Consider the following 23,335-nt stretch of genomic DNA (forward strand, 5'->3'; position numbering starts at 1 on the left):
GTGAAGTACACAGCACCTCCACACTTTTATTCCCCGTGGGTTCAGCCCAACACCATATGTGTAATATAAATGTGTAGCAGGTTTACAGTGTGAAGTCATTGAAAATGTGTTATTTTATGTTATTCACAGTAAATGAGCAAAGACCAAGGAATCTGGGGTTGAAATGATAATAAATAATATTGTTTTCCATTGTAAAAACATTGAAAACGGATCCCACAGAAAAAACAGATTTTTGGCTGAACTGTTGTCTTCAATGGCTGATTACACTTGGGGTGAAATAGAAAATCTGTGCAAATCTGATGAATGTGATACTAAGAGTCAGTGTTACAACATTTAGGTGGTGTAATATACTGTTCACGGATGCTCTCTGGGTCCCACATTGCATTGAGTCAAACAGAACCCACACGCTTTAGTGCAGGTATTAACATGTTTATTACACAGTAAAGAGTACAACAATACCAGAATCATACTGCAAAGATTCACAGACTGACAGACCATTGATTATAGCCCCCCAAAAAAAGAAAAAAAAAAAAAAGAAAAAAAAAAGAAACGGAATAAACAAGAAACCACAGTTCTGACATAGTAGACTCAAAAGCTCAAGAATATACTGACAAAGAGTGATGAAAGAGCACACCCCCAGTGTCAGTCTACCATTAACCTGTGGATCATGTTTCAATTAAGTATTGCACAACGACTTTCATTTATTTTTGTTTTTTTTGTTTTTTTTCCTTTTTTTTCACAATAAAAATTTCTTAGCGCCCTTAAGCCCACCCCTCCCTGCGCCCACCCGGCTAATCAATTCGCTCTGTTTCCTCTGGCCTGTCCGTCAGCCAAATATTTAAATCACTTTACAAATTGCAAAATGCATGTACAGTCCCCCCACTACCGCCCCCCCCCCACCCCCTTACATATTGGCAAAACAGGCATGCGCAAAAATGACCAGCCTTCTTCTTCTTTTTTTCCCAAACACACCTCATGTTTAGTATGATTCTAGAACATGAACCTAAACGACACTGACAAGCGGCCTAGCGTTTCTTACAACAGAGGAAAAAAGAAATAAGGGGGGGAGGAGGGGAGAAGGGGAGGGGGGTTAAAGGACTATATCACGTATCTCACTCGACCACTTCTTGAATTATACTGTATATCAAATGGAGTCAAAACTCTGAAATCATTTTTTTTTCACTTTAATTTCTTACTTACAAATCAAACTCAGCGCGATCTGCATGTGTGACAAGCATAAAGGAACGTAAAAAAAGTTTTTTTTCTTTTTCAGCATATTTATTCTATTCATTAGTTTTTTTTTCTCTTTATGAGGTCTGCATTGTTACCAAGTAGTGATATGGTTTTGCAGCTGTATGAGCTTTTAACTTTGGATTTTAGTCCTGTTCTCGCGTGCCCATTTGGTTTGACTAGACCAGTTTCTGCTCAGCGACTGGTGCTCTAAACATGCTGTCAGAGGTAGAGTGAGACTTTTTGCCACAGAAGAAAAAAAGGTCGTAGCAAAACAGACATATTGGAGAGAGGGACGGAGGAGAAAGAGCTTTCTAAGGTTTTTTTGTTGTTGTTTTTATCTCCCGCAGTACATATAGTTTGCTTTACCCAGCTTGCCCTGAATACGCTGACCACACTAATTGTATATACTTTTCAAATACAATACATTAGAGTGTTTGTAGACAGCTTGGCTGCCTCACAGCTTCTGTGATGTGAATGGGTGTCAGACACCATTGTTAGTTTTGTTTTTTTGGATCGTTTCACCTCAGCAAGTCTAGAGAGAAAGAGTAAAAGAAAGAGAAGAAAATGAGAGAGAACTAAAGGAGGAAGGGAGGGAGAGAGAGAGAGAGAGAGAGAGAGAGCGAGAGAGAGAGAGCGAGAAAGCCCAGAGACAGCTCAAATCCAGCCTTTCTCCAAGACGTTTAGCACCATGGTTTTCGGGGAGAGTGCTCCCAGTGCCGAGGGATAAGTGCTCATAAAGCGTCCCCTCTTCTTTCTAAGCCATTGACGAGGTTTTGTTTTGTTTTCGTTCCTTTCGTTTAGGTTCAGGCAAACAGTTTTGAACTTCAATGGTCTCTTACTATATTACATGGCTTTACTGTATCATATGAGCTGATACGCTTCAATGTTTGGATATGTTCTTCATGAATGTGTGTTGCTTTAGTTGGACTATTCCAAATCCCCCCCATTGCCATGGCCATGTACCCTTCTGGGGTGATACTCCAACCAGTTAAAGCTGATGAAGCCAAAAAAAAAAAAATAGCTGAAGGAGAACCTCATTAAGGTGGGGGTTTGTGCCACCTTCTCTATTATTGCTCATTAGGTCAGACCACTATCTTCTAAACCTTCAGCCATAGCTACGCCGGCTTCAGTGGCTTTGTCTCCGTACGAGCTGAGCAGGGCTGGTCTTGGCTCTGGACAGGAGAATGTTAAAGGTTTTCAAATGGAAAGGTGGTTTCCCCTGATGAACACTCGGATAAAACAAAGAATAAGTCACGGTGCATTTGAGTGAATCTCTTTTTTCTATGTTTAAATATTGGATAAAATCAGGTTTTGGTCCTTCATGTCTGTCTTTGGCTGTCTTCCATGTTAATTCTTTTGTAATACTGTGTAACCTGGTGCTTTGCAGTGTTAAAGCTGTCTGTTTTACACCTCTGCATTTGGAAAGTTAGTTTCGTAGTGTAATTTTTTTTGTAGATTTTTTCTTCTTTTTTTTGTATAAAACAAAACAAAAACCAACATATATTACAACATTCAGTAATGTGCATGCACTGTAACTATTCAAAGCAAAAGTTATGACTTTCTGCTATTGTGTTTAGGACAAAGAAACATTACTAACAAAAGCAGGTTGTGAAATTGTTTTCCTGTTTTTTTTTTGTTTTGTTTTCCTTTTTACAGAAAATAAAAAAAAAATCACAGAAGCACTACAGAGAAAATCTGTGACGTAAGGCTCTCTATCGAGAAACTCCAAAAAAGAAGCATGCTGAGAGGAACTCTGTGACAGTGCAAATACATTTATGTACGTCCCATGTACAAAACATTTATGTTAGCATTCCATGTAACATGCTAGTTCTCAGAAAAGATCGGCGTTAGACTGAAGCAGCAGCTCTGAGAGATAGCTTTTGTCTTCGAGGACAAATGGGGGAAAAGCGTCCTTTTTTCTTCTTCTTTTTAAAGAACTACTAAGAAACTACCACAAACACTCACAAATAGGAAAGCAGCTCAAGATAGAATGTTATTTTGCACCAGCTAGAGGGATGAGCCTAAAAGGTATGACCGTGGTTTTAAGCATCACAATTGTCCAACACGTACAATAAATAACCATTGGAGACAGTACAGGACATAAATGTTCAACACAATGAAAGCTAAGAGGGGGAAAAAATCAGAAACGAAACGAGGACTGATGGTAGCGCTGGAGCTGGGCAGGACAAGGACGAGGTCTGGAGTGGCTCCAGGAGTGGAGGAACTCGCCTGCGATGTACTTGTGGGACATTTTTTTTAGCCCTTCGTTCCAAGCCGCTGTCATAGTGAGGATCTGACAGTCCTGCTCGGGTGGGCTGACGACTTCACGTCCTGTTTGGGGGCTGATGGAGTGGAATCGAGACCCCAGGTGCATCTTTCGCTGTGGAGCCGTGTGACGTTCCGCCAAACACACGGGCTGCTCAGTCCTCCGTGTCTTTACATTCCTCCGCGAAACAGACTTTTATTTCTCAGACCACTGACCTGGATTCGATCAAATGTCTCACAGAAGTTTCAGAAAAACAAGGGATGAACATCTGTGTTCCTTTACAATCTGCTGCACATCTGCACACTGTGCTGAGGGTCTGCAGAGTTCAGTAAGTAACCCAGAGATGCCATCCATCTTCCACTCCATGGTGTCCTGCCCTAATGGTTTTTTTTTTTCCATTGTTTTTGTCTTGGAATACTGTCTTTTTTTCTATCACATCTTTGTGTCTTTGTTTACAACAGCTGTGAAGTAATCCCTTGGTTTGTTGTTTGGTAAAGTGTCTTTCAATGAGGTCAACTAGTTTCATATCCCAGCTACTGGAGAGGGGAAGGAGCATTGAAAACAGAAAATAAACAGAAACTAAATAAAAAAACAAAAAATAAAAAAAACAAAAGGGGAGGTCAAATGTGCTCATCCAGAGGTCTCAGCTGTCTACTCAGTTTCTTTTTCTCATCTTATTTACAAGAACATAAGAGAGCAACGATGACAACGGTTAACATTAACGACAATAATCAATAGTAGCTATAGTAACAATAAAGGACACTGAGAATTTTTTTAAAACAAAGAATATCTTTGCGTTCTCTATCATGGCAAGTCAATATGACCTGATATGGACCTCCGCTGGGTGATCGTCACTTTTTCTTTGTTAGCATGTTATCTTTACCATCTTTGAGAAAGCGAGGCAGAGAGAGGGCAGTCCCAGAGGGCTGTGAAGGTAGGTGAGGTTGCCTCTGGCTTTAGCGCGGCGTGGGCTCTATGGTGGAAGGGGTGCCAGGCGTGGCTGAACGGGGCGTGGCAGCGGAGGGAGTGTCTGCTGGGCTGCCTGCGCCGCTGCTTGGGGTGGCTGAGGAGCTGACAGTAGCAGGGGTGTCTCCCTGCTGCTGGGCCTGCAAGGTCTGGCCGCATACATGGTGGTGCTTCTCCCAGTCCTTGTGCTGGCAGAAGGAACCGCAGTAGCGCGCCGTGTTACAGCCGCTGCAGGTTTCGCTCGCTTTGCGCCCGCAGTTCCAGCAGCTCTGCGAGAAGAGGGGACAGGCAGAAGGTTAGAAGTACAACCTGCAAAAACAAAGCTTTAAGTCTGTCATAGGAAATTAGGAAACAATACAGATGAATGGTGGATGTGCTACATCTTTTTTATTTCAGAATTACAAGGAATTTATTTTCCCTGACAAATGACCGCTTTGAGGGTTCAGAGGTTGAAAAAGTGACTCATGATGGCGTCATCTGACCCTGTTGGTAGAACATAAGGACACATTTGTTACAGGTTAACTCCAAAATGCTCCCAGATTCCAGCGCTACTCAGGTTCCAGCAAGGGCCTCTTTGTGTATGTCTTCAGGCCAAATAAGAGCAATTATGACAAAGTTCTGAATGTGGAGCAGAAACAGGAAGCCAGAGTTATAAACAGCTACCGATGCGATCCTCCGGGGAGATGTGTGCATAAACACAGCTCACGCAATTAAATTCAGATGTGTGCCGCGTTTCCCCCACTAACTGATTAAATGAGCCGAACCCCCACTGTGCTCGGTAACGGCGTGCTTCTTTCCTCAATACCCTCCCTGACAAAATCAGTACCACCTTAAGTGTCCAAGTGTCTTATTCAGGCAAAGGAAGGGCAGGCCCTGCCTCAGGTGAAGAGTGCCATGCTGTCTTATTCTAAATGACACCAGCCTGCATGAGGAAGTATCTAGGACATGATTTAAATCTACTCTCATGTTAGTTTTCTAACAATTTCCATGAACAAAATCATTCACTGAACAGATTCCTAAGGACATAACTATACCAACCTGGAACACAGAGCATGGTAACTGGTATTAAAACATGTACAGGAGTTTGGGCACAACTGGATGTTGAAAGGAAGGTAGTATTATTATTATTATTATAATTATAATCAGTTCTGCTGAACCACCTCCGGTCATAGTAGATTAAGTATAATCATGCTGCAAGCTAAAATACCAAATCTGTTTTGGACAGTGTGCATCAAGAAGGAAAATGTGATTACACAGTAGCTACACTTCTTTTGAATTTCTGTGCAAATTGAAAGCATTGAAGTTAAAAAACATAAAATTGTTTGCAATTTTCGCTGCCCAGCAGCTTCTTGTGCACAAAAATCAGCAGGAAAAAATGCCATAATTAAGTTTGTCCCATGTAGAGGATGTGCACCTATATTCCCTCAGAAATGTAATGAAATGCAGTTTGACCAGGGGTGTTCAAAATTTTGCATATGACTTTTATATTTACTTCAAAAAATACTATTAATATTATTTTTTCATCAGAACCATTACATGGGAGGCCCCATAGAGCTGTGTTTTAGAAGGATTTTCTAGATATCGCTCTCTGTAAGAACTGAAAAGTGAAAGCGTTCCTTTAAAAAATGCTCGTCTCCTCCTCAGACCAGCTCTGCATCCCCACCATGCTGTTTGTGGTTTGTAAGAGGTAAATCTGTCATACGGCACTAAATTTATATATTAATGTGTTGTAGCTTTTCACACCATTTCACTTTAATGGATGTTGCCATTTTTTTTTCCAAAACATATTTCTATTTCCATAGCTTAGAGTTACAACCTTTTTGAAACAGTAACACTTTTTAAGTGTTAAAACATTTTTGAAGCCTTAAACTGATTATCTTGTCACATTTGTTTATAATTGGGCATTTTACCTTTAAAATCAGGTATATATTAGGTAGCTGTTAAGTAGGTTAGATACCTCACTTGAGTCCTCCTGTTGGTTGATGACGGACAGCGCATCCTCAGCCGCTTGTCTCTTAGCTTCAGCCACAGTGCGCTCCATCTTTGCGCGCTCGGTGCTGATCATCTCGTGAGCTTTGCGTTCAGCTTCGGCTACAGCCTTCTGCAGCTCGGACATGGCCTGCCTCTTCACCTCATTCACAGCCTCTTCTGAAAGAGAAACCACAGGACCGTGAAATGCCTTCCCCTACTCAACCTCTTTAATGATACTGCCAGACACGGACATCAACATATAGCTGTTGCCCTCATAATTCAGTATAACAACACAAACTCAAATGAGATTTAAGTAATTCATCTAGCCAATAGACAGACGGCTACTTTCAAAATGTACATATCTTAAGAGTTACTTATTGAAGGAGGATATAATCAGCCCAAAAAACATTGTGTAATTATTTACTTTTTTGATCCTCCATCTCATTAAAGTCCTTTTCGAAAACTAATTGCAGGATGTTTAATTGAAGTATTGGTCTGATTTGTGGGAAAACTGACAAAGGGCATTTTGGGATTAATTAGAAACATTCATTTTTGTTTGAACATCACTGGGATTTTCTCTGTTTGATGAAGACAAGTAAACAAGGAAAATAGGACAATTGTTTTCATCTTGCTTCAAAAACAATTAACTGAAATAAATAAAATCTCGACAACACTGCCTCAAAAAACAGATTACAGGAAGGGTAATCAACTTATTTTTCACCTACAAAGCATAAAGAGTTTTTTTTCTGTTGACTGACACTTTATTGGTGAATTTTGCATTGTTATTGCATTGATGCTAAATACTTTTGACACAGAAATTCATCTGAGCGGCAGGACCAGGAGTTTTTTTTGTTGTTTTCAGCATTCAAAACTGCACCTTGTCTAATTATATATGCAAATCAGGCAATTTATATTTAAATTATGCATTTCAATTGTGCTCCCAGAGGCCCATGCAGTACAGGATATGAAAACTGGTAGGACACTGCATGGAAAGAGTATGAATATTCATTGCATACTGTAAAGAGTTGGTCTAAAACAAAGGGTTGATCTGCATCCACTCACTTTTTAAACCAGAACAGGTACTTGCAGTGTTCTCCACGTGATACATGTTCAATCACTATAAATAGGGATGTGCTAGACTTGAATTCCATGTTCATAGTGTATATCCAATAGCAAAGGAGCACAGAAGGGAAAAAAGCATGGACATTGTTCAGCTAAAGTGTCTGGACGCATTTGAGTGTCGTTTACGGGCTAAATTGTCATGAATTAGATTGTTATGTAGATGCGTTACTGCGTTATGGTCGCGGTCACACAAACCCTCCTCCTCAATCATAAATGTGATTGCTGTGTGATTGCAATGTCGGATTACAAAATGGGGACCAATTTTCATCCGGACTGGACTGAATTGTTAAACCACGGTGGTTTGGTGCATCGAGTCCTCTGTTTGATGGGTTGAGGTCACGGAAAATGAACCATGTTCCCTGGTACGTTTTACTGTGATTATATTCCACCATTCAAATGGAATTTCAATCTGCAGTGATTCGTGCAGGGTGGTACTACAATGTTGTGATGGCAATGCCTCAACCAAAATGAAGACCAGCTCATAACGTTTTTCTTAGACTAGATTAGCTAGATTGCCCTTATGAGGCCTTCAATTAGACCACAGAGCAAAGATGCCAATTGCTTCAGCAGATGCCTTTAAGTCAGCAGAAGCCAGTGTAAACAATCTCCTGTTAGAGTATCCATCATCTGCCATAGTTCACCCAGAACACCTACTCTTTAAACAAAGCCTTTTAATCACGCTATCTATTTTTTTAACTGACGCTCAGATAAAATGGTGCCGCTGAGAGAGGAGAGCCAGCCAGATCCTCCTGCTCTAATAGCAGAAGTAGTTAAGTGCTCTAAAGCCTGGGAGCACTAACGCTCTCTGATCGCTTGCTTTATGATCTAACGTCACCGCTGGAATGTGTACAGGAGCCCTGCTACAATAAAGTCTCAAAAGGCCACTCACTGTAGAGCCTGCACACTCTTCCAGAAGGTAGGAGGAACTCCAGGACTCAAAAAATATTCCAAAAGAATATTCCAGAGATCTGGGAGTGTTCTAAAGTGCAGCATGACACAAATTCACAAATTTCAGCAGCACTGTGCGCTGACTGCGTGATAAATTGACTAAAAAGCTCCTCATTACTAATGGCCCAAATGATTTCCCCTTGAATTTCCCTATGCATGTGCGTAGGAGTGTGTGGGGGACTTGGGGGGCAATAACAATGGGACAAAGAGGGCTTATTCACCTGCTTTCTTCCAGATCTCTTCGGGAACGTAGCCGGATACTGGCCTGTGGAGCAGCTCCCGGTGGATCTCTGACACACAGAAAGAGGAACAGGCTCTTCTGTTATAACTCACCTCTATAAATCACCAGAATACAGTACTTGAGAATGTATTCTATTCTCTGTGTATTTTAAAATGCCAATAGTTATTAATTAAAGGGCTCATATCACATAAACCCAATTTCCTTTGCTTTTATAAAATATGAATTTGATGCAGCATGTAGACATCGTTAAGTTTCAAAACATATTATTCACTAACCAGTGCATTCAGTCTATATATGGAAACTATGCTGTGAAAACAGCTTTTCCTGAATGGACTTTTTCTGTGATGTCACAAAAGCCAACACATTTAGGTATATTCACCTATTCAGACTACAGCAGTTTAACCCTAACCATAACCCTAACCCTAACCCTAACCCCACCTATTTTCGAAATATGTTAAAAATCTGGAGATGAGAGGTCTTACACACACATACACACACACACACACATACATGTATATATGCCTTGAAGGATTAAGAGGTATCAATAAAAATCAAGACTGCTTCTGCTGCAGAGCCCTTTAATAATTAAAATTATGTTTTAAAAAATAATATTTTTCTGTCTCGACACCAATTCTGATACGTGTACTCAGTGCCGACCCAATTATTGTTTTCAGCTTCTCCAAAACAGTGCACCTCATACAGTGTGTTTTACAACTGAGCTCATTAAAAAATATGATAAATCCATTTAAAGATTTTTAAAACTGGCACACTGGACAAGCATTTCATGTTTAACAGTATTCTTTTTATTTATTTTGCTGTAAGGCACAACAGAATAAGGAAAGCCCTCCTGCACAAGGCTTTTACACTGATGAGCTGGCAGAGGTGCTTTTATTTTGACAGGCTGCAGTGTTTTGTACAGAAATACATGGTACATTCATGTTTGAAACTCTACTTCTTAAGAAAACAACAGTTCGCTTGGATTGCTATTCATTCATAATTATTAGCTGTATGTCGAACATTCAGTTGTATTAGTAAAGACACAAACTGAGAATTTAATGTATTTCGTGTTTTGGAATGCACTCTTCCATTTTAAAGCTTTAGACCTTTCATGTCTGGCCATTACCTCAGTGCTGAAACTGATCCAGTGTGTCACATCGGTGCATCATCAATAATTATTAAAACAAGAAATATCTCAAGCAGTTTAGTCAGCTATGCTTTACACAGTGGTTTCCTGCGTTTGGACAGTGCATGGTATTCAGACATTCATACTGTTGTGTTCACTGCTGCTACCTGTGGGGTTGCTGTCCTGGCTGGCAGGGCTCTGCTGTCTAGACTGGCTGCTGCTGCTGCTGCTGGAGCTCTTCTTTAGGTCCTCAGCATCACTGTAACGGCGGATCCAGTAGTTGAGTTCCTCGCGGTCTGCCTCCTGACACCGCCTCAGCACGGTCAGAGAGCGCCGGGTCTTCTCCACCATGTCCATGATGCAGTTTAGCAGCTGTGGACCACAGATACGCTGAGTACAACAGCACAGTGCAAACAGTACAAAAGAAAAAAACTGGAAAAAACAAGAAAAAAACAAATGCTAGCTGTAGCTTAATATAATTCACAAACTTTACTTGGAGTTCACGGTATTGAGCTATTTCAGTCGTAGGAAGATTTGATAAAAATATCTGACTGTTATCATCAACGTCATATCAACATCTCGGAACTTTTTGTTTGTTTCAATTATACATCATTTGAAAACACCATTTTCCCTTTATATTGCATGAACATATTATGTTGAAAGAAATGACTTTAAAATAAAACCATGGTGCAGCAAAGGACCCATGGAAAACCAAATTTTCCTCACTTTTTCGGAATGACGCGTTTTAGCCCCAACAATGCAGGACAGCCAATAAGAAACACTTACTTATATAAGTCTTAAAGGTACAGTAACAAAAACAGTGTGTGTAATGATAAAGGATAAAAAGAGGATATGGGCCCTTTAAAACACATGAAATATTAAGAATACTCTCCTGTAAAATGACCATTTCAGGCATACAGGTTTTGTTACAACAGTAACAATATGCACACAGTCATACAAAGACAGACATCAAAAACGCTTTTCCATTTTGATTAAATGAAACATTAAATCTCTACCTCTCTCCCACTCACAGACACACATACACGTACGTGCTTTGAATAGTAATAAAAAAATGTTATTACTTTTCTTACATGGTCAAGGTGCTTCCACTCCTCTGCCCATTCTCTGTCTGTAAGTCTGTGATCAATGACCTCCTCCTGACGTGAGCCCCCATGCATCCCTGGAAGACAGAGACAGAGAGAGAGACAGAGAGAGAGAGAGAGAAAAGGAGAGAGATCAGAATGAGAAAAGACCGGACTCATTGCTATTTGTACCATGATTTCCCATTTCTCCTACTGGCCCTCAGCAGCGGAGTCGTTTCATAAAAACCCGTCTGTTTCAGCGCTATCACTCAGGTCCTTCATGACACTCACCATCTCTCACACACACTCACACACTCTTCATCGCTCCCACTCTGCCCCCCTGTCCCACCACCCCCAATATACTCTCATTCTTCACTCTTCTCCACAGTGCTGCCCTGTGGGCACAGTCTCTCTGTTGGTGGAATTAGGCCTGCCAGGCTCAGATATATCTCATTCATACATCATAGAGAAGCACGCTTATGTATTTTTAGCACATTTTTAGCCCTATTGGGCTGTGATTTGTCAAGCTAGTATATATATGTGTGACAGATCAGCTTTAAACGATGTTCCTTATTCCACGTGTTTTAGGTTTGCCTAATTTCATTTCTAAAAGGACGTGGAGTATATGAGGCATCAACCAGAGATCGTTCTGCTACACAGGCTGTATCTATACATTTAGCAAAAACTTTTCACAGCATCACAAATAGAATATTTTGAATATTTTTCAGTGTAGGGATGTACATGATTAACAGATTAACCATTAACTGATAAAAATAAAATTGTTTGACCAAATGTTATTGGTTACAAAAGCTAATTCTGTTTTATTTCCAATAAACAACAGTTTCTATCTGAATATATTTATATATATGGGATTTTCTCTTTGACATACAATTCTGTTTCTGTTTTATATGCACTGATAGTTTGATAGGTTGCATCCTTAATTCTAGGCCTATGGTTAATGTGTAATTGCACACTAACCATGGTTGGTTACTGGCCAAAAGAATTCACCAATATTTATATCCCACTGATTTTGGACTGTTAAAAGTGATTCTTTTGCGTTTCAATAATATTCACTGGAGTATGTGCTCCCTCTCCTTGGATCACCACCTTATCGTGGTGGAGGGGTTTGCGTGCTTGAATGATCTTAGGAGCTATGTTGTCTGGAGCAAAAGCTCCTGGTAGGGTCTCCCATGGCAAACTGGTCCTAGGTGACAGGTCAGACAAAGTGTGATCCATAATAACCCCTACGAAGACACAAAAACTGGACTTGTGTACCCTGCCCGGAACAGGGTTACCGGGGACCCACCCTGGAGCCAGGCCTGGGGGAGGGGCTCGCCAGCGAGCGTCTGGTGGCCGGGCATTTACTCATGGTGCCCGGCCGGGCCCAGCCCGAAGGAGTTACATGAGTCCCCCCTCCCATCGACCCACCACCAATGGGAGGGGCAGTAGTAGGGGTTCGGTGCGTTGTGGATCAGGCAGTGTCCGAAGGCGTGGGCCTTGGCGTTCTGATCCTCGGTTGCTGAAACTGGCTTTTGGAACTTGGAACGTTACCTCACTGGCGGGGAAGGAGCCTGAGTTGGTGCGCGAGGTTGAGAGATACCGGCTAGATATAGTCGGGCTCACCTCAACACACAGCTTGGGCTCTGGGTCCAATCTCCTTGAGAGGGGCTGGACTTTATTCTTTTCTGGAGTTGCCCATGGTGAGAGGCGGCGGGCAGGTGTGGGCTTTCTCATAGCCCCTCGACTCGGTGCCTGTATGTTGGGGTTTTCTCCGGTGGACGAGAGGGTAGCTTCCCTACGCCTTCGGGTTGGGGAACGGGTCCTGACTGTTGTCTGTGCTTATGCACCGAACAGCAGTTCAGAGTACCCAGCCTTCTTAGAGTCCTTGGCAAGGGTGCTTGAAAGTGCTCCTCCTGGAGACTCTATTGTCCTACTGGGGGACTTCAACGCTCACGTGGGCAATGACAGTGAGACCTGGAGGGGTGTGATTGGGAGGAATGGCCTCTCTGATCTGAACCCGAGTGGTGTTCAATTTTTGGACTTCTGCGTAAACCACAGTTTGTCCATCACGAACACCATGTTTGAACACAAGGATGTCCATAAGTGCACATGGCACCAGGACACCCTAGGCCGCAGTTCAATGATTGACTTTGTAGTCATGTCATCGGACTTGCGGCCATGTGTTTTGGACACTCGGGTAAAGAGAGGAGCTGAGCTGTCAACTGATCACCACCTGGTGGTAAGTTGGATCAGGTGGTGGGGGAAGATGCCGGTCAGACCAGGCAAGCCCAAACGTATAGTGAGAGTTCGCTGGGAACGTCTAGCAGAAGAACCTGTCAGATTGATCTTCAACTCACACCTCCGTCAGAACTTTGACCAGATATCGGGGGAGGTGGGGGACATTGACTCAGAATGGGCCATGTTCCGTTCCTCCATTGCTGAAGCGGCTGACTGTAGCTGTGGCCATAAGGTAGTTGGTGCCTGTCGGGGCGGTAATCATCGAACCCGGTGGTGGACACCCCAGGTGAGAGATGCCGTCAAGCTGAAGAAGGAGTCCTACCGGGCATGGTTGGCCTGTGGGACACCAGAGGCAGCTGGCAGGTATCGACAGGCCAAGCGATCTGCGGCTTCAGTTGTCGCCAAGGCAAAAACCCGTGTATGGGAGGAGTTTGGTGAGGCCTTGGAAAGTGACTTTAAGTCGGCTCCGAAAAGATTCTGGCAAACCGTCAGGCGACTCAGAAGGGGAAAGCAGTGTGCCACTAGCACTGTATATAGTGGAGATGGCTGCTGACTTCAACTGAAGACGTCATTGGGCGGTGGAAGGAATACTTTGAGGACCTTCTCAATCCCACCGACACATTCTCCAGTGAGGAGGCTGAGTCTGGGGACATGGGAATAGGCTTGTCCATTACTGAGGCCGAAGTCGCTAAGGTAGTTAAGAAGCTCCTTGGTGGCAAGGCTCCAGGGGTGGATGAGATCCGCCCTGAGTTCCTCAAGGCTCTGGATGTTGTGGGGCTGTCTTGGCTGACATGCCTTTTCAACATTGCGTGGACATTGGGGGCGGTGCCACTGGATTGGCAGACTGGGGTGGTGGTGCCTCTTTTTAAAAAAGGGGACCGGAGGGTGTGTTCCAACTACAGGGGAATCACACTCCTCAGCCTCCCTGGCAAGGTCTATGCAGGGGTACTGGAGAAGAGAGTCCGGCTTATAGTCGAACCTCGGATCCAGGAGGAACAGTGCGGGTTCCGCCCTGGTCGTGGAACACTGGACCAACTCTTCACCCTCTCCAGGATTCTGGAGGGTTCATGGGAGTTTGCCCAACCAGTCCACATGTGCTTTGTGGATCTGGAGAAGGCATTCGACTGTGTTTCCCGGGGTATTCTGTGGGAGGTGCTTCGGGAGTACGGGGTACATGGCTCTTTGCTACGAGCCATTCAGGCCCTGTACAAACAAAGCTGGAGTTTGGTTCGCATAGCCGGCAGTAAGTCAGACTCGTTCCCAGTGAGAGTTGGACTCCGCCAGGGCTGCCCTTTGTCACCGATTCTATTCATAATTTTTATGGATAGAATTTCTAGGCGCAGTCAAGGGATGGAGGGTGTCCGGTTTGGTGACCTCAGGGTCACATCGCTGCTGTTTGCAGATGATGTGGTCCTATTGGGGACATCAGGCCGCGAACTTCAGCTTTCGCTGGATCGGTTTGCAGCCGAGTGTGAAGCGGCTGGGATGAGAATCAGTACCTCTAAATCCGAGACCATGGTTCTCAGGCGGAAAAGGGTGGAGAGCCCTCTCTGGGTCGGGGATAGGCTCTTGCCTCAAGTGGAGGAGTTCAAGTATCTCGGGGTCTTGTTCACGAGTGATGGTACAAGGGAGCGGGAGATTGACAGGCGGATTGGTGCTGGGTCAGCAGTGATGCGGGCTCTTTACCGGTCTGTTGTGGTAAAGAAAGAGCTGAGCCATAAGGCAAGGCTCTCGATTTACCGGTCGATCTACGTTCCCACCCTCACCTATGGTCATGAGCTTTGGGTAATGACCGAAAGAATAAGATCGCGAATACAAGCGATCCTCCGCAGGGTGTCTGGACTCTCCCTTAGATATAGGGTGAGAAGTTCAGTCATCCGGGAGGGACTCGGAGTAGAGCCGCTGCTTCTTCACGTCGAGAGGAGCCAGCTGAGGTGGTTCGGGCATCTGGTTAGGATGCCTCCTGGACGCCTCCCTCGGGAGGTGTCACAGGCGAGTCCACATGGGAGGAGACCCCGGGGAAGACCCAGGACACGCTGGCGCGACTATATCGCCCAGCTGGCCTGGGAGCGCCTCGGAATCCCCCTTGGAGAGCTGGTGGAAGTGGCTGGGGAAAGGGAGGTCTGGGCTTCATTGCTTAGGATGCTGCCCCCGCGACCCGAACCCCGGAGAAGCGGAAGATAATGGATGGATGGATGGATGGATGGAGTATGTGCTCATTTTTTGGACAAAAGTCTTAAAAATCCCCAGAAAATAAAAAACAAATATTGTGTTTTGTTTTTAATGCCTGCATTCTACTACTGTGTAAATAGTCCCTCCAGCCATATCTGTATATTCGTGTGTTTCTAAACATAATTATACATTAAAATACTTAGACAGAACGAAATTATAGTGAAATCTGAGGAGCACTGAATTGTTTCCTAAGGAACTATAATCAAATCTAATCATGATGTCAGTTATGTACAGAAGCCCCTCCCTCCCTGAGCATACCTAGTGGCCGTGGGCGTTCACGGAGCTCCCGGTGGTTGGGGTGGCGGTAGGTGTCTCTGTAGTGGTGGGCGATGGCCATGTCATCCAGGCGGTAGTGCTGTGGCGGGGGTGGTGTGGGGTGAGGCAGGCCGTTGGGCTGGTAGGAGAGCCCATTGGAGGGACTGAAACGCTGCCCGGGGCTGATGGTGCAGGGCCGTTTGCTTGGGTGCTCCGGATGAGGTGGCTCCCTCTCAAAGCCATTCTCTTTGGTTCTGTAGGGAGGAAAAAAAGAATGAGAGGGGGAAGAATGGGTGTTATGAAAAAGGAGAAGAGTAAAGGAGAAAAAAGTGAATGTTGAGCACTGATGGTGTCAGAGAAGGTGACACTGAGAAGGATGCCTGTGAAGACGTGGTGTTGTCTTCGCTGTTCTCTAGTTTAGGCAAGAGCATGTTTGAAAACTGCTGAAACTGCTCCTGAGGCAACATGGCTTTCTGTCATTCCTACCACTGAACATCACGGCACATTACAAGCAGAGATGGACAGAGAGCTGTATTTTCACTACAAAGGATGTTTTGTTGGTGTGTGTGGTCTGAAGACCTTAAAGGATGTTCGCTTGTATGAGTCACAGCACACTTGACCCCACACAACCCTGCTGCATGGAAACCCCTGGAGCTTTGGCACTGCAACGTCCTTCACTCCTTTCATGTGTCATTGACCATGAGTAAAGTGTGCACTTGTTCTGATACCTGCAGGTGTGTGTATGTCTGTGTTAGGACTGAGAAAATGAATCAATTAAATCAAGAACACAGATGAAAACCTTGTAATCAACTAGCTTTTGGTTAAGCCTGACAATCCTTGCAATTAATATGTAATGTTCCATCACTTATTACGAACACAGACAGTGGAGACGGCTGTGCAGGGCAGTGCATGAACAAAAAATATGGAAATAATCCACTTGTCTAAAAAGATCTTTTACCTGTGAAGTGTGGAAAGTTGAGCTCTCTTGACATAAAGGCATGAACAGAAAACACACAGGATGATGAATAACTATGAAAATATGTTACTTAAACCGTAGTGAAAAGTGAAAACAGAGTCTCATTGCCAGCTTTTCAGCTAGTTCTCTTTAAATTAAGTAGAAAACTAGACAATGTTAACTGAAGGAATTAACTGTATTTCAGTGTCATTTAAATTGCATGGCTGCGATGCTATTCTGTTACCATAGTTACTTTCTTAAAATATTCTTTTTGTGCTCTGTGTTTTGGCCTCCTGTTCACACAAATACGTTCTAGGTCAGTGAATACTGAGCTTTTGGCAAACGCTCACTTTAGCAGAGGGTTTTTAAAACATTTTCTGTCGTATTTTGTGTAACTTCTCTTTTTGAAAGCACTGAACTCGCTTCTGCTCAGTGCTGTTTTGCTATGTTGAGCAGGTAAGTGTCTTGCACGTGGTCAGTAATACCAGGTTTGATCATTATCCAATCTGTTTCTATAACCCCATCCTCTATACTTACCTCTTATTTTTCTGTGAGGATGATTTAGAAGACATGGCAGGTTTTTTTATGTTTTAAAGAGCATTGTATAAAAAGAGAAATTATTTTGTAAATGAAACACTGTACATAACTGTAATTATTTAATGCTAATTACTGACAAAGTAATAATATTCTTTTCCCCCGATTAACTGATTATGGAAATAACCAGCAGCTCCTTGTAGCTCTACTGTGTGTAGGATGTGTGTTCTGAGGCTCTCCTCCCCATGAGGTGAAGCTCCCTGTGTTACTGCGCAAACAGACTGAACTTCCTAATGAGCCACTTTTATGGACTCCTAATGCTCATCCACCGCACTCCATATGCTTCCTAGAGCCCCCTTCCCCCCAACACACACAGCTCCACACCTATGAAATATTACTGCTTTTCTTCTACCTGCCCCTCCTCCAGTTTCACACACTGTAGCTTCCAATTCAACCTTCTTCAGCTTTACATCTTACAGTATTCAAAACACTGCACCAGGCCTCATATTGACCATCAACCAAAGATATTTCAGAGCTACCATGCCTAAACCTAGGAGCAGTGCACTGGACAACTCAAACACTACACTTGTAATTCCATTCTAAGTATCTATTAACATATTGACCCAAACTGAAGGAAACAGTCCTGGTGATGACTGAACGATTAACCGTAAACCAACAAATAAACAACTATTCAACTAATGCTATCGGTTAAAAAATATAACTTAGTTTAATTTCATTTCCAATAAGCATTATCTTCTTTTAGAGATTCTAAATCATATGCATGAAGGTACAGTAGCCTCGAGGCCTTATTATTATTTAAGCATCCAGAAAAGATAGTGCTGTTTGGGATCACTATTTGGGAATATAGAACTTTTAGTAGCCCATCATATATTTATTCCAGTCATTTAGTCAAATTTTAGCATGTGGTATTACAATTATGAACCAAGGAACACTTACACCTATATACATTAACACACAATTCAGCCGATGTGTGCGCTCGTAAGTGTATATATAAAGTATTTTACTACATAGCTCAGCCAATCAGATTGCAGAACTGGAAGTTCCTGTTTTATAACTGATACTGTGAATGAGTCGTGTCATTTTAGGCTTGTTAGTTAACGATTAATCACTGACTAATGACAGTTGGTTTCGGTTAAAAGAATTCTCAAAAAAATCTAATTCACTCCAATTTTCTCCCTCATTTCTCAAAGCAGGATTTTTTCCCTTTATTTTTTAAAACACAACAGTCACCTGGGGAATTGCAGTAAATAGCCTAAAAGCAGGAAAATTATTTAATAATTTCAGACAGCTTGCAAAAGAAATTTCATCTTCCTCTACATTCAGATATTTCTGTTGCATCACTAGAGATTCATTGAATCTAAGCCAAGCTCATTTAAATTCAAGCACTTTTTTCCACCTTCTTTACTTATAGACGCCATGCAGCACAATGGAATATTTTATTCAAATAGGTGTCCTCACACATTTCTCTTTAAAATGAAGAGAAAAGCACTATGCATGCATTCTGGGGAGCTCTCTCAACTCTGTAGGCGTACTTTCCAAACCTTTTGATATTAATCAGACTGCACTGGCCCTACATTGTACCGTGTGATTAAGAACGCAGTAGATCCCATTCAAATTCCAATATTACGTTTGCTCTCCTCTCTGCTCATAGTGCAGCGAGGCGAAGCGAGGCGTGCAGAGCTAAGCAGAAACAGAAGCGCTTAGCCAGCCGGATGGGAACTCTGCCTCATCTGTATGTGTTATCAGCCATTCCCCCAGGCTCACCTCACCAGGCATTAGAGTTCCCGCAAATACGCAGGTATTATAGAAAAAAAAGAGCAAAGGAGGACCGCATGCTTGGTGCTTGTAGCCACTGGGACTTGGGGTGATATGTATTAATATCAGATCCTATTTTTTAAATAAAAAAGTACATTTTATTTATTTTTTTGCACTGAAAAACAGGAAAATGTGCTTTTCATATTAAGGTAAGAAGACATTTTTTATTAATTTTTTCTGTGCTTTCCTATAAGTTTAAAACAGACATGCAGACTTGAGGCTTGCTTTGGTCTGCTAACCCAAACTGGCCTGCAGGACTCGCTGCCTCTTTACTTAAGCTGCATCCAAAACCACACTACATATCATTGCTGTCCAAAAGATTTTTGTCATCATCTGAAAACAGCAGTGGCCTTTGCCTTGATGATTGGACCAACAGAAATCCTCTAAAATCCCTGCATTAATTTTTGTTAAAAGTAATGATTTTTCTTGCCCTCTCCTGTAAAGTTACCATTTTGGAGATTTGGACAGGGACAATATACTAAACACACTACAAACAAATGTGTACTCCCCAGATGTGTCTCTCTCAGACTCTCCTCCATCAGAAAGCAAAGTTCTGCCTCATTAAGGTGAGCTGCAGAGAAAGTCAATGGTCCATGATACTGCAGTATACAAAGAGTGACTCACTCTAGCAAACACTAGCCAAGCTCATCTTTAAACATGTCCTTCTGATCCAGCAATTAGGGCTCTAGTCTTCTAGTGCCAACCACTGACAGCAAAGGTAAAGGCCTGACTGATATAGTTACTGGACAATAATACTGAGTGACACCAACAATGTTAATTTATCGGTATCTGCAAAAACCACACCAATAAAGCACAGATAACTACTTTGTAACAAACAGACCACACTGATGTAAGGAAAGCCATTCGCTTTTGAGGTGGTGTCATTATCATCTGTCACACTTTTTAGACACTGCTACAATTCCAGTCACCACCTGCTCATCTTTACGTCACCAATACAGGCTGTCAAATGATGACACAGGTAAAAATAGCAAAAATGTGTATTGAGCCACAGTGAAGAAGCCAACATGTTTTTGTTCATTACAATTCTATCTTTGTTCTCTTCGGTCCCAGCAGAGCAAACTGACCTGTCTGGCGTCCTCCTCTTGCCATTCTCATTGACGTCCAGCAGCAGCTCGGAGGAGTCGACGGGGGATACGATGCTGGTGTCCAGCAGCAGCTGCTCGTGCTGGGCCAGATACTGCGCCGGGTTCTGCTTGGCCAGCCGAGCGCAGTGCAGCAGCTCCCTCTGCAGTAGCGGCAGGTTGGCCTGTAGGGGGAGATAGCGCTTAGCTCTGGCAGTGCACCAGTCAGACAAAGACAGCATGTCACAATGCACTTGGCCACATTCCAGTGTTTTTACAAGCATTGTTTACCCATTACAGTGATTGTGGGGAAGCTCTTTGGAGGTAAAATCTGCGGAGCCACGGGCCTCACTTTGGTGCTTTCTTGCTTAGCGTCGTCTCGCCTGTGACCCTAACCATGCATTAGTGCTTTCAGTCTTCCCGCTGCCTGGCACCGGGGCATGTAAAAATCACAGTCAACATGGAAAGTGCCATCTTCAAAGCAGGTGGTTTAAGAGTGGCCAGCATTATCTCTTTTTCTCTCTCTCATTTCCTCCATGTCTCTCTCTCTCTCTCTCTCTCTCTGTGCTGATTACTAGGAGGTGAGCTGGCTTTCTCCAAAAAGCACTCGGAGGCTTTGCCACTTCAAAGCAGTGCGAAAGAGGAGCATTTTTACGGCAGATGAAAGGTTTTCATAACTCCCCATCCAGAAAACAGTGTGGGCATTACAGCAGCCAAACAGCGTATAAGGCACCTGCACAAGTGCACTCTTTCTTTTTCCTTTCTCTCTGTGAAAGTAACCATAGTGCTCCATTTCAAAGACATCATGCTACTAGGAGCTGTGAACTGGACAACCCTTTGAAAAATATGCGTGAAGCGTACTTCAAACTCCATTCCATATTATTATCTAGGGTCTATTATGGAAAATAAACTTCAGTGGTGATAGTGACACGAGCTGAGAAAAGGCTGCCCCTGGTCACTGGCTGGCTGAGGTAATGGTGCGTTAACAGCTTACGATGGTAATTACCAGAGGGGAGAGAGATTGCTTTGACTCCAGTGACCTCAGATTTTCATTAACTGAAGGTCATCACAATTAGTGACAGGTCACCCTCAGTGGCAGCTCATGTAGTGAATTATGTATTTAGCAATTATGTGCACAAAATGTCCATCTATTAGACTTCGAAAGCCTGTTCAAACAATTTATGGTTACTCTTTACTGAAGGGTGGCATTCATAAGGCATAAGACTTTATAAATCTGTCATATCAGCTGAAATAAACCCATATGAACCCATTTATGAAGGGTTTTTCCACAAGAGTCACATGGAAACACTTTCTGAGGGGAAAAACGAGGCTTGTTGGAATCAGCCTTTATGAATGGTTGTGTAGGTTTATGTCAGTTGTCATTATGTATGCAAATGTAGGTGTAGGTGTTTAGAATTTCAAATGCTATCCTTCAGTAAAGTGGTACCCCAATTTGTTTAGACACACTGGCTAACCACTGTACACTAGAGGTGGGCGGATATTTTATTGTTATTTTATAGTGATACAAAATATGCTTTTCTGACCATTTTATGGATATTTTCTGTATATGAACAATGCATGTTTCATTAAAAAAGACAACATAATCAGTCCTTTTTAACTGGTTTTCGTGCAGAACAGTATGTGAAATGTTGAACAAAAACCTAACTTTATTTTTTTAAGGATTTACTTTATGTAAACTGCTCAGTTTTACCCTATTTAAAGCATAAAGGATATTGATCAATAACAACATTGTATTTTCTTTTTTACTTAGTAGAATTTTATGCTTTCTACATTCATTTAAAAGCAAATAAAACAACTTTCAGTTTTTAGTTTTCATTCTCGGTTATCACTTTCATAATTAATAATATACACGAAAGTACTTTCTGAGAGACTGAGGAAATATACTGTTTAAATGGTACTTAAAAGCTCTGTGCAGTCCTCTGTTTTTGTGTGGTCCATTAGCACACAGCTAGTTGTTCTAACTACTGTATCAAAGACAAACCACAAAGCAATGAGCCACATATCTGCGTAATCCTCACTTCCTCCCACTGCTAGCATGTGGTAGAACACTAACCCTGCCCTGCTGTGTGAGTCCCAGAACAGCCTGGCTCTGTGCTTAGGAGAGACATGTAGTAAAATCTTCATGTTCCAGCTCAAGTCTGACATCTAAGAAAACAGCCACTTAGAAAAATCATACACAAAAAAAAAAACTATCAACACAAAAGCAGTCAGCTGGTATTGACTCCAGATTACATCATTAGCATGGTGCGCATTGCCCTTCCAGTAAGCACTTCTCCACAAACCCAACACTGAAAGGAGGGTCGTTAGATGACATTAGCCTAATGAAAAAACGCCTCTAATGCACATTGTTGCAGCTGCGCTTCTGTGCACTTATAAAAGCCCCTGTTCCCACAGCCATATGGTATTTGTCATTAAAGGCTCCTTTGAGGAAAAGCACTAAAATTAGATGAGAGAGAGAGAGACAGAGTGAGAGAAAGAGAGCGAGTGAGTAAGAGACAAAGAGAGAGAGGGAGAGGGAGAGAGAGACAGAGTGAGAACACAAGTTGCATCTTTGATAGCACCCCTCCTGACTGCATGATACAGTAACCATATGGCGCGGCGCGGAGAGACGGAGCGGGGGGAAGTGTCCCTGTATGCTTCCCTGCATCCGTCAGCGACCAGCACAACCCCTAATGGGACCAATTTCTGCAGTGCACAGCCGCCCAGGGCTGCCAGTGGACAAGACGAAATGCCGGAGAATGCCACTCGGCGTGAAAGGGGCCATGTTCCGCTCTCATCGAATGAAGGGACCCCATTCCATCATCCTCTTGTGTAGTAAACAACTTGGACTCGAGCCATTTCCAACAACTGCTTATTTCATTGTTAAAGTGAGAACGCGTGTGCGAGTAAAACAGACTGAGAGTGCATGCAAAAATGTGTGTGTGTGTGTGTGTGTGTGTGAGAAAGCGAGAGAAAAGGAGGGATAGTGAGGGGGGGAGGGTATGAAGGTTACACAAAGAGGGAGGTGTGCTGGTGTGCTGTATAACAGCTGTCATTTCGAAGCAGATGAGGATGAATGAGTCCAGGTTAAGAGCGGTGGATTTAGCTATATTCAAACAGCTCATGACAAGCTTATCAGCATCTACACACAATCAAGCAGTATATACATTACGGATGTAATCATTTACAAAATGTATTATTTAGTTCGATATGATACAGTGGGGTGTTGATTCAGTACATATTCTGTATCG

At 42.9% G+C, this 23,335-nt stretch overlaps 1 protein-coding gene across 4 annotated transcripts in view; it reads right to left on the reverse strand.

The window, feature by feature from the left end:
- Positions 1-1,304: 1,304 nt before the first annotated feature.
- Positions 1,305-23,335, reverse strand: part of runx1t1 (RUNX1 partner transcriptional co-repressor 1) — a 72,588-nt gene continuing 50,557 nt past the window's right edge. The window contains exons 5-11 of one of the 4 annotated variants that reach the window (XM_017693228.2): positions 20,088-20,269; positions 15,681-15,931; positions 10,953-11,050; positions 10,038-10,242; positions 8,728-8,796; positions 6,423-6,613; positions 1,305-4,734 (exon numbers count right to left, since the gene is read on the reverse strand). In XM_017693228.2, the coding sequence (XP_017548717.1) occupies positions 4,456-4,734; positions 6,423-6,613; positions 8,728-8,796; positions 10,038-10,242; positions 10,953-11,050; positions 15,681-15,931; positions 20,088-20,269 (1,275 nt within the window). In that variant the 3' untranslated portion in view covers positions 1,305-4,455. The remainder of the gene's footprint in view (positions 4,735-6,422; positions 6,614-8,727; positions 8,797-10,037; positions 10,243-10,952; positions 11,051-15,680; positions 15,932-20,087; positions 20,270-23,335) is intronic. The other 3 variants (XM_017693236.2, XM_017693245.2, XM_037535369.1) reach the window with 3 other exon arrangements.

This window comes from Pygocentrus nattereri, chromosome 27 (assembly GCF_015220715.1).
Source record: "Pygocentrus nattereri isolate fPygNat1 chromosome 27, fPygNat1.pri, whole genome shotgun sequence".
In the NCBI taxonomy this organism is placed as follows: domain Eukaryota; kingdom Metazoa; phylum Chordata; class Actinopteri; order Characiformes; family Serrasalmidae; genus Pygocentrus; species Pygocentrus nattereri.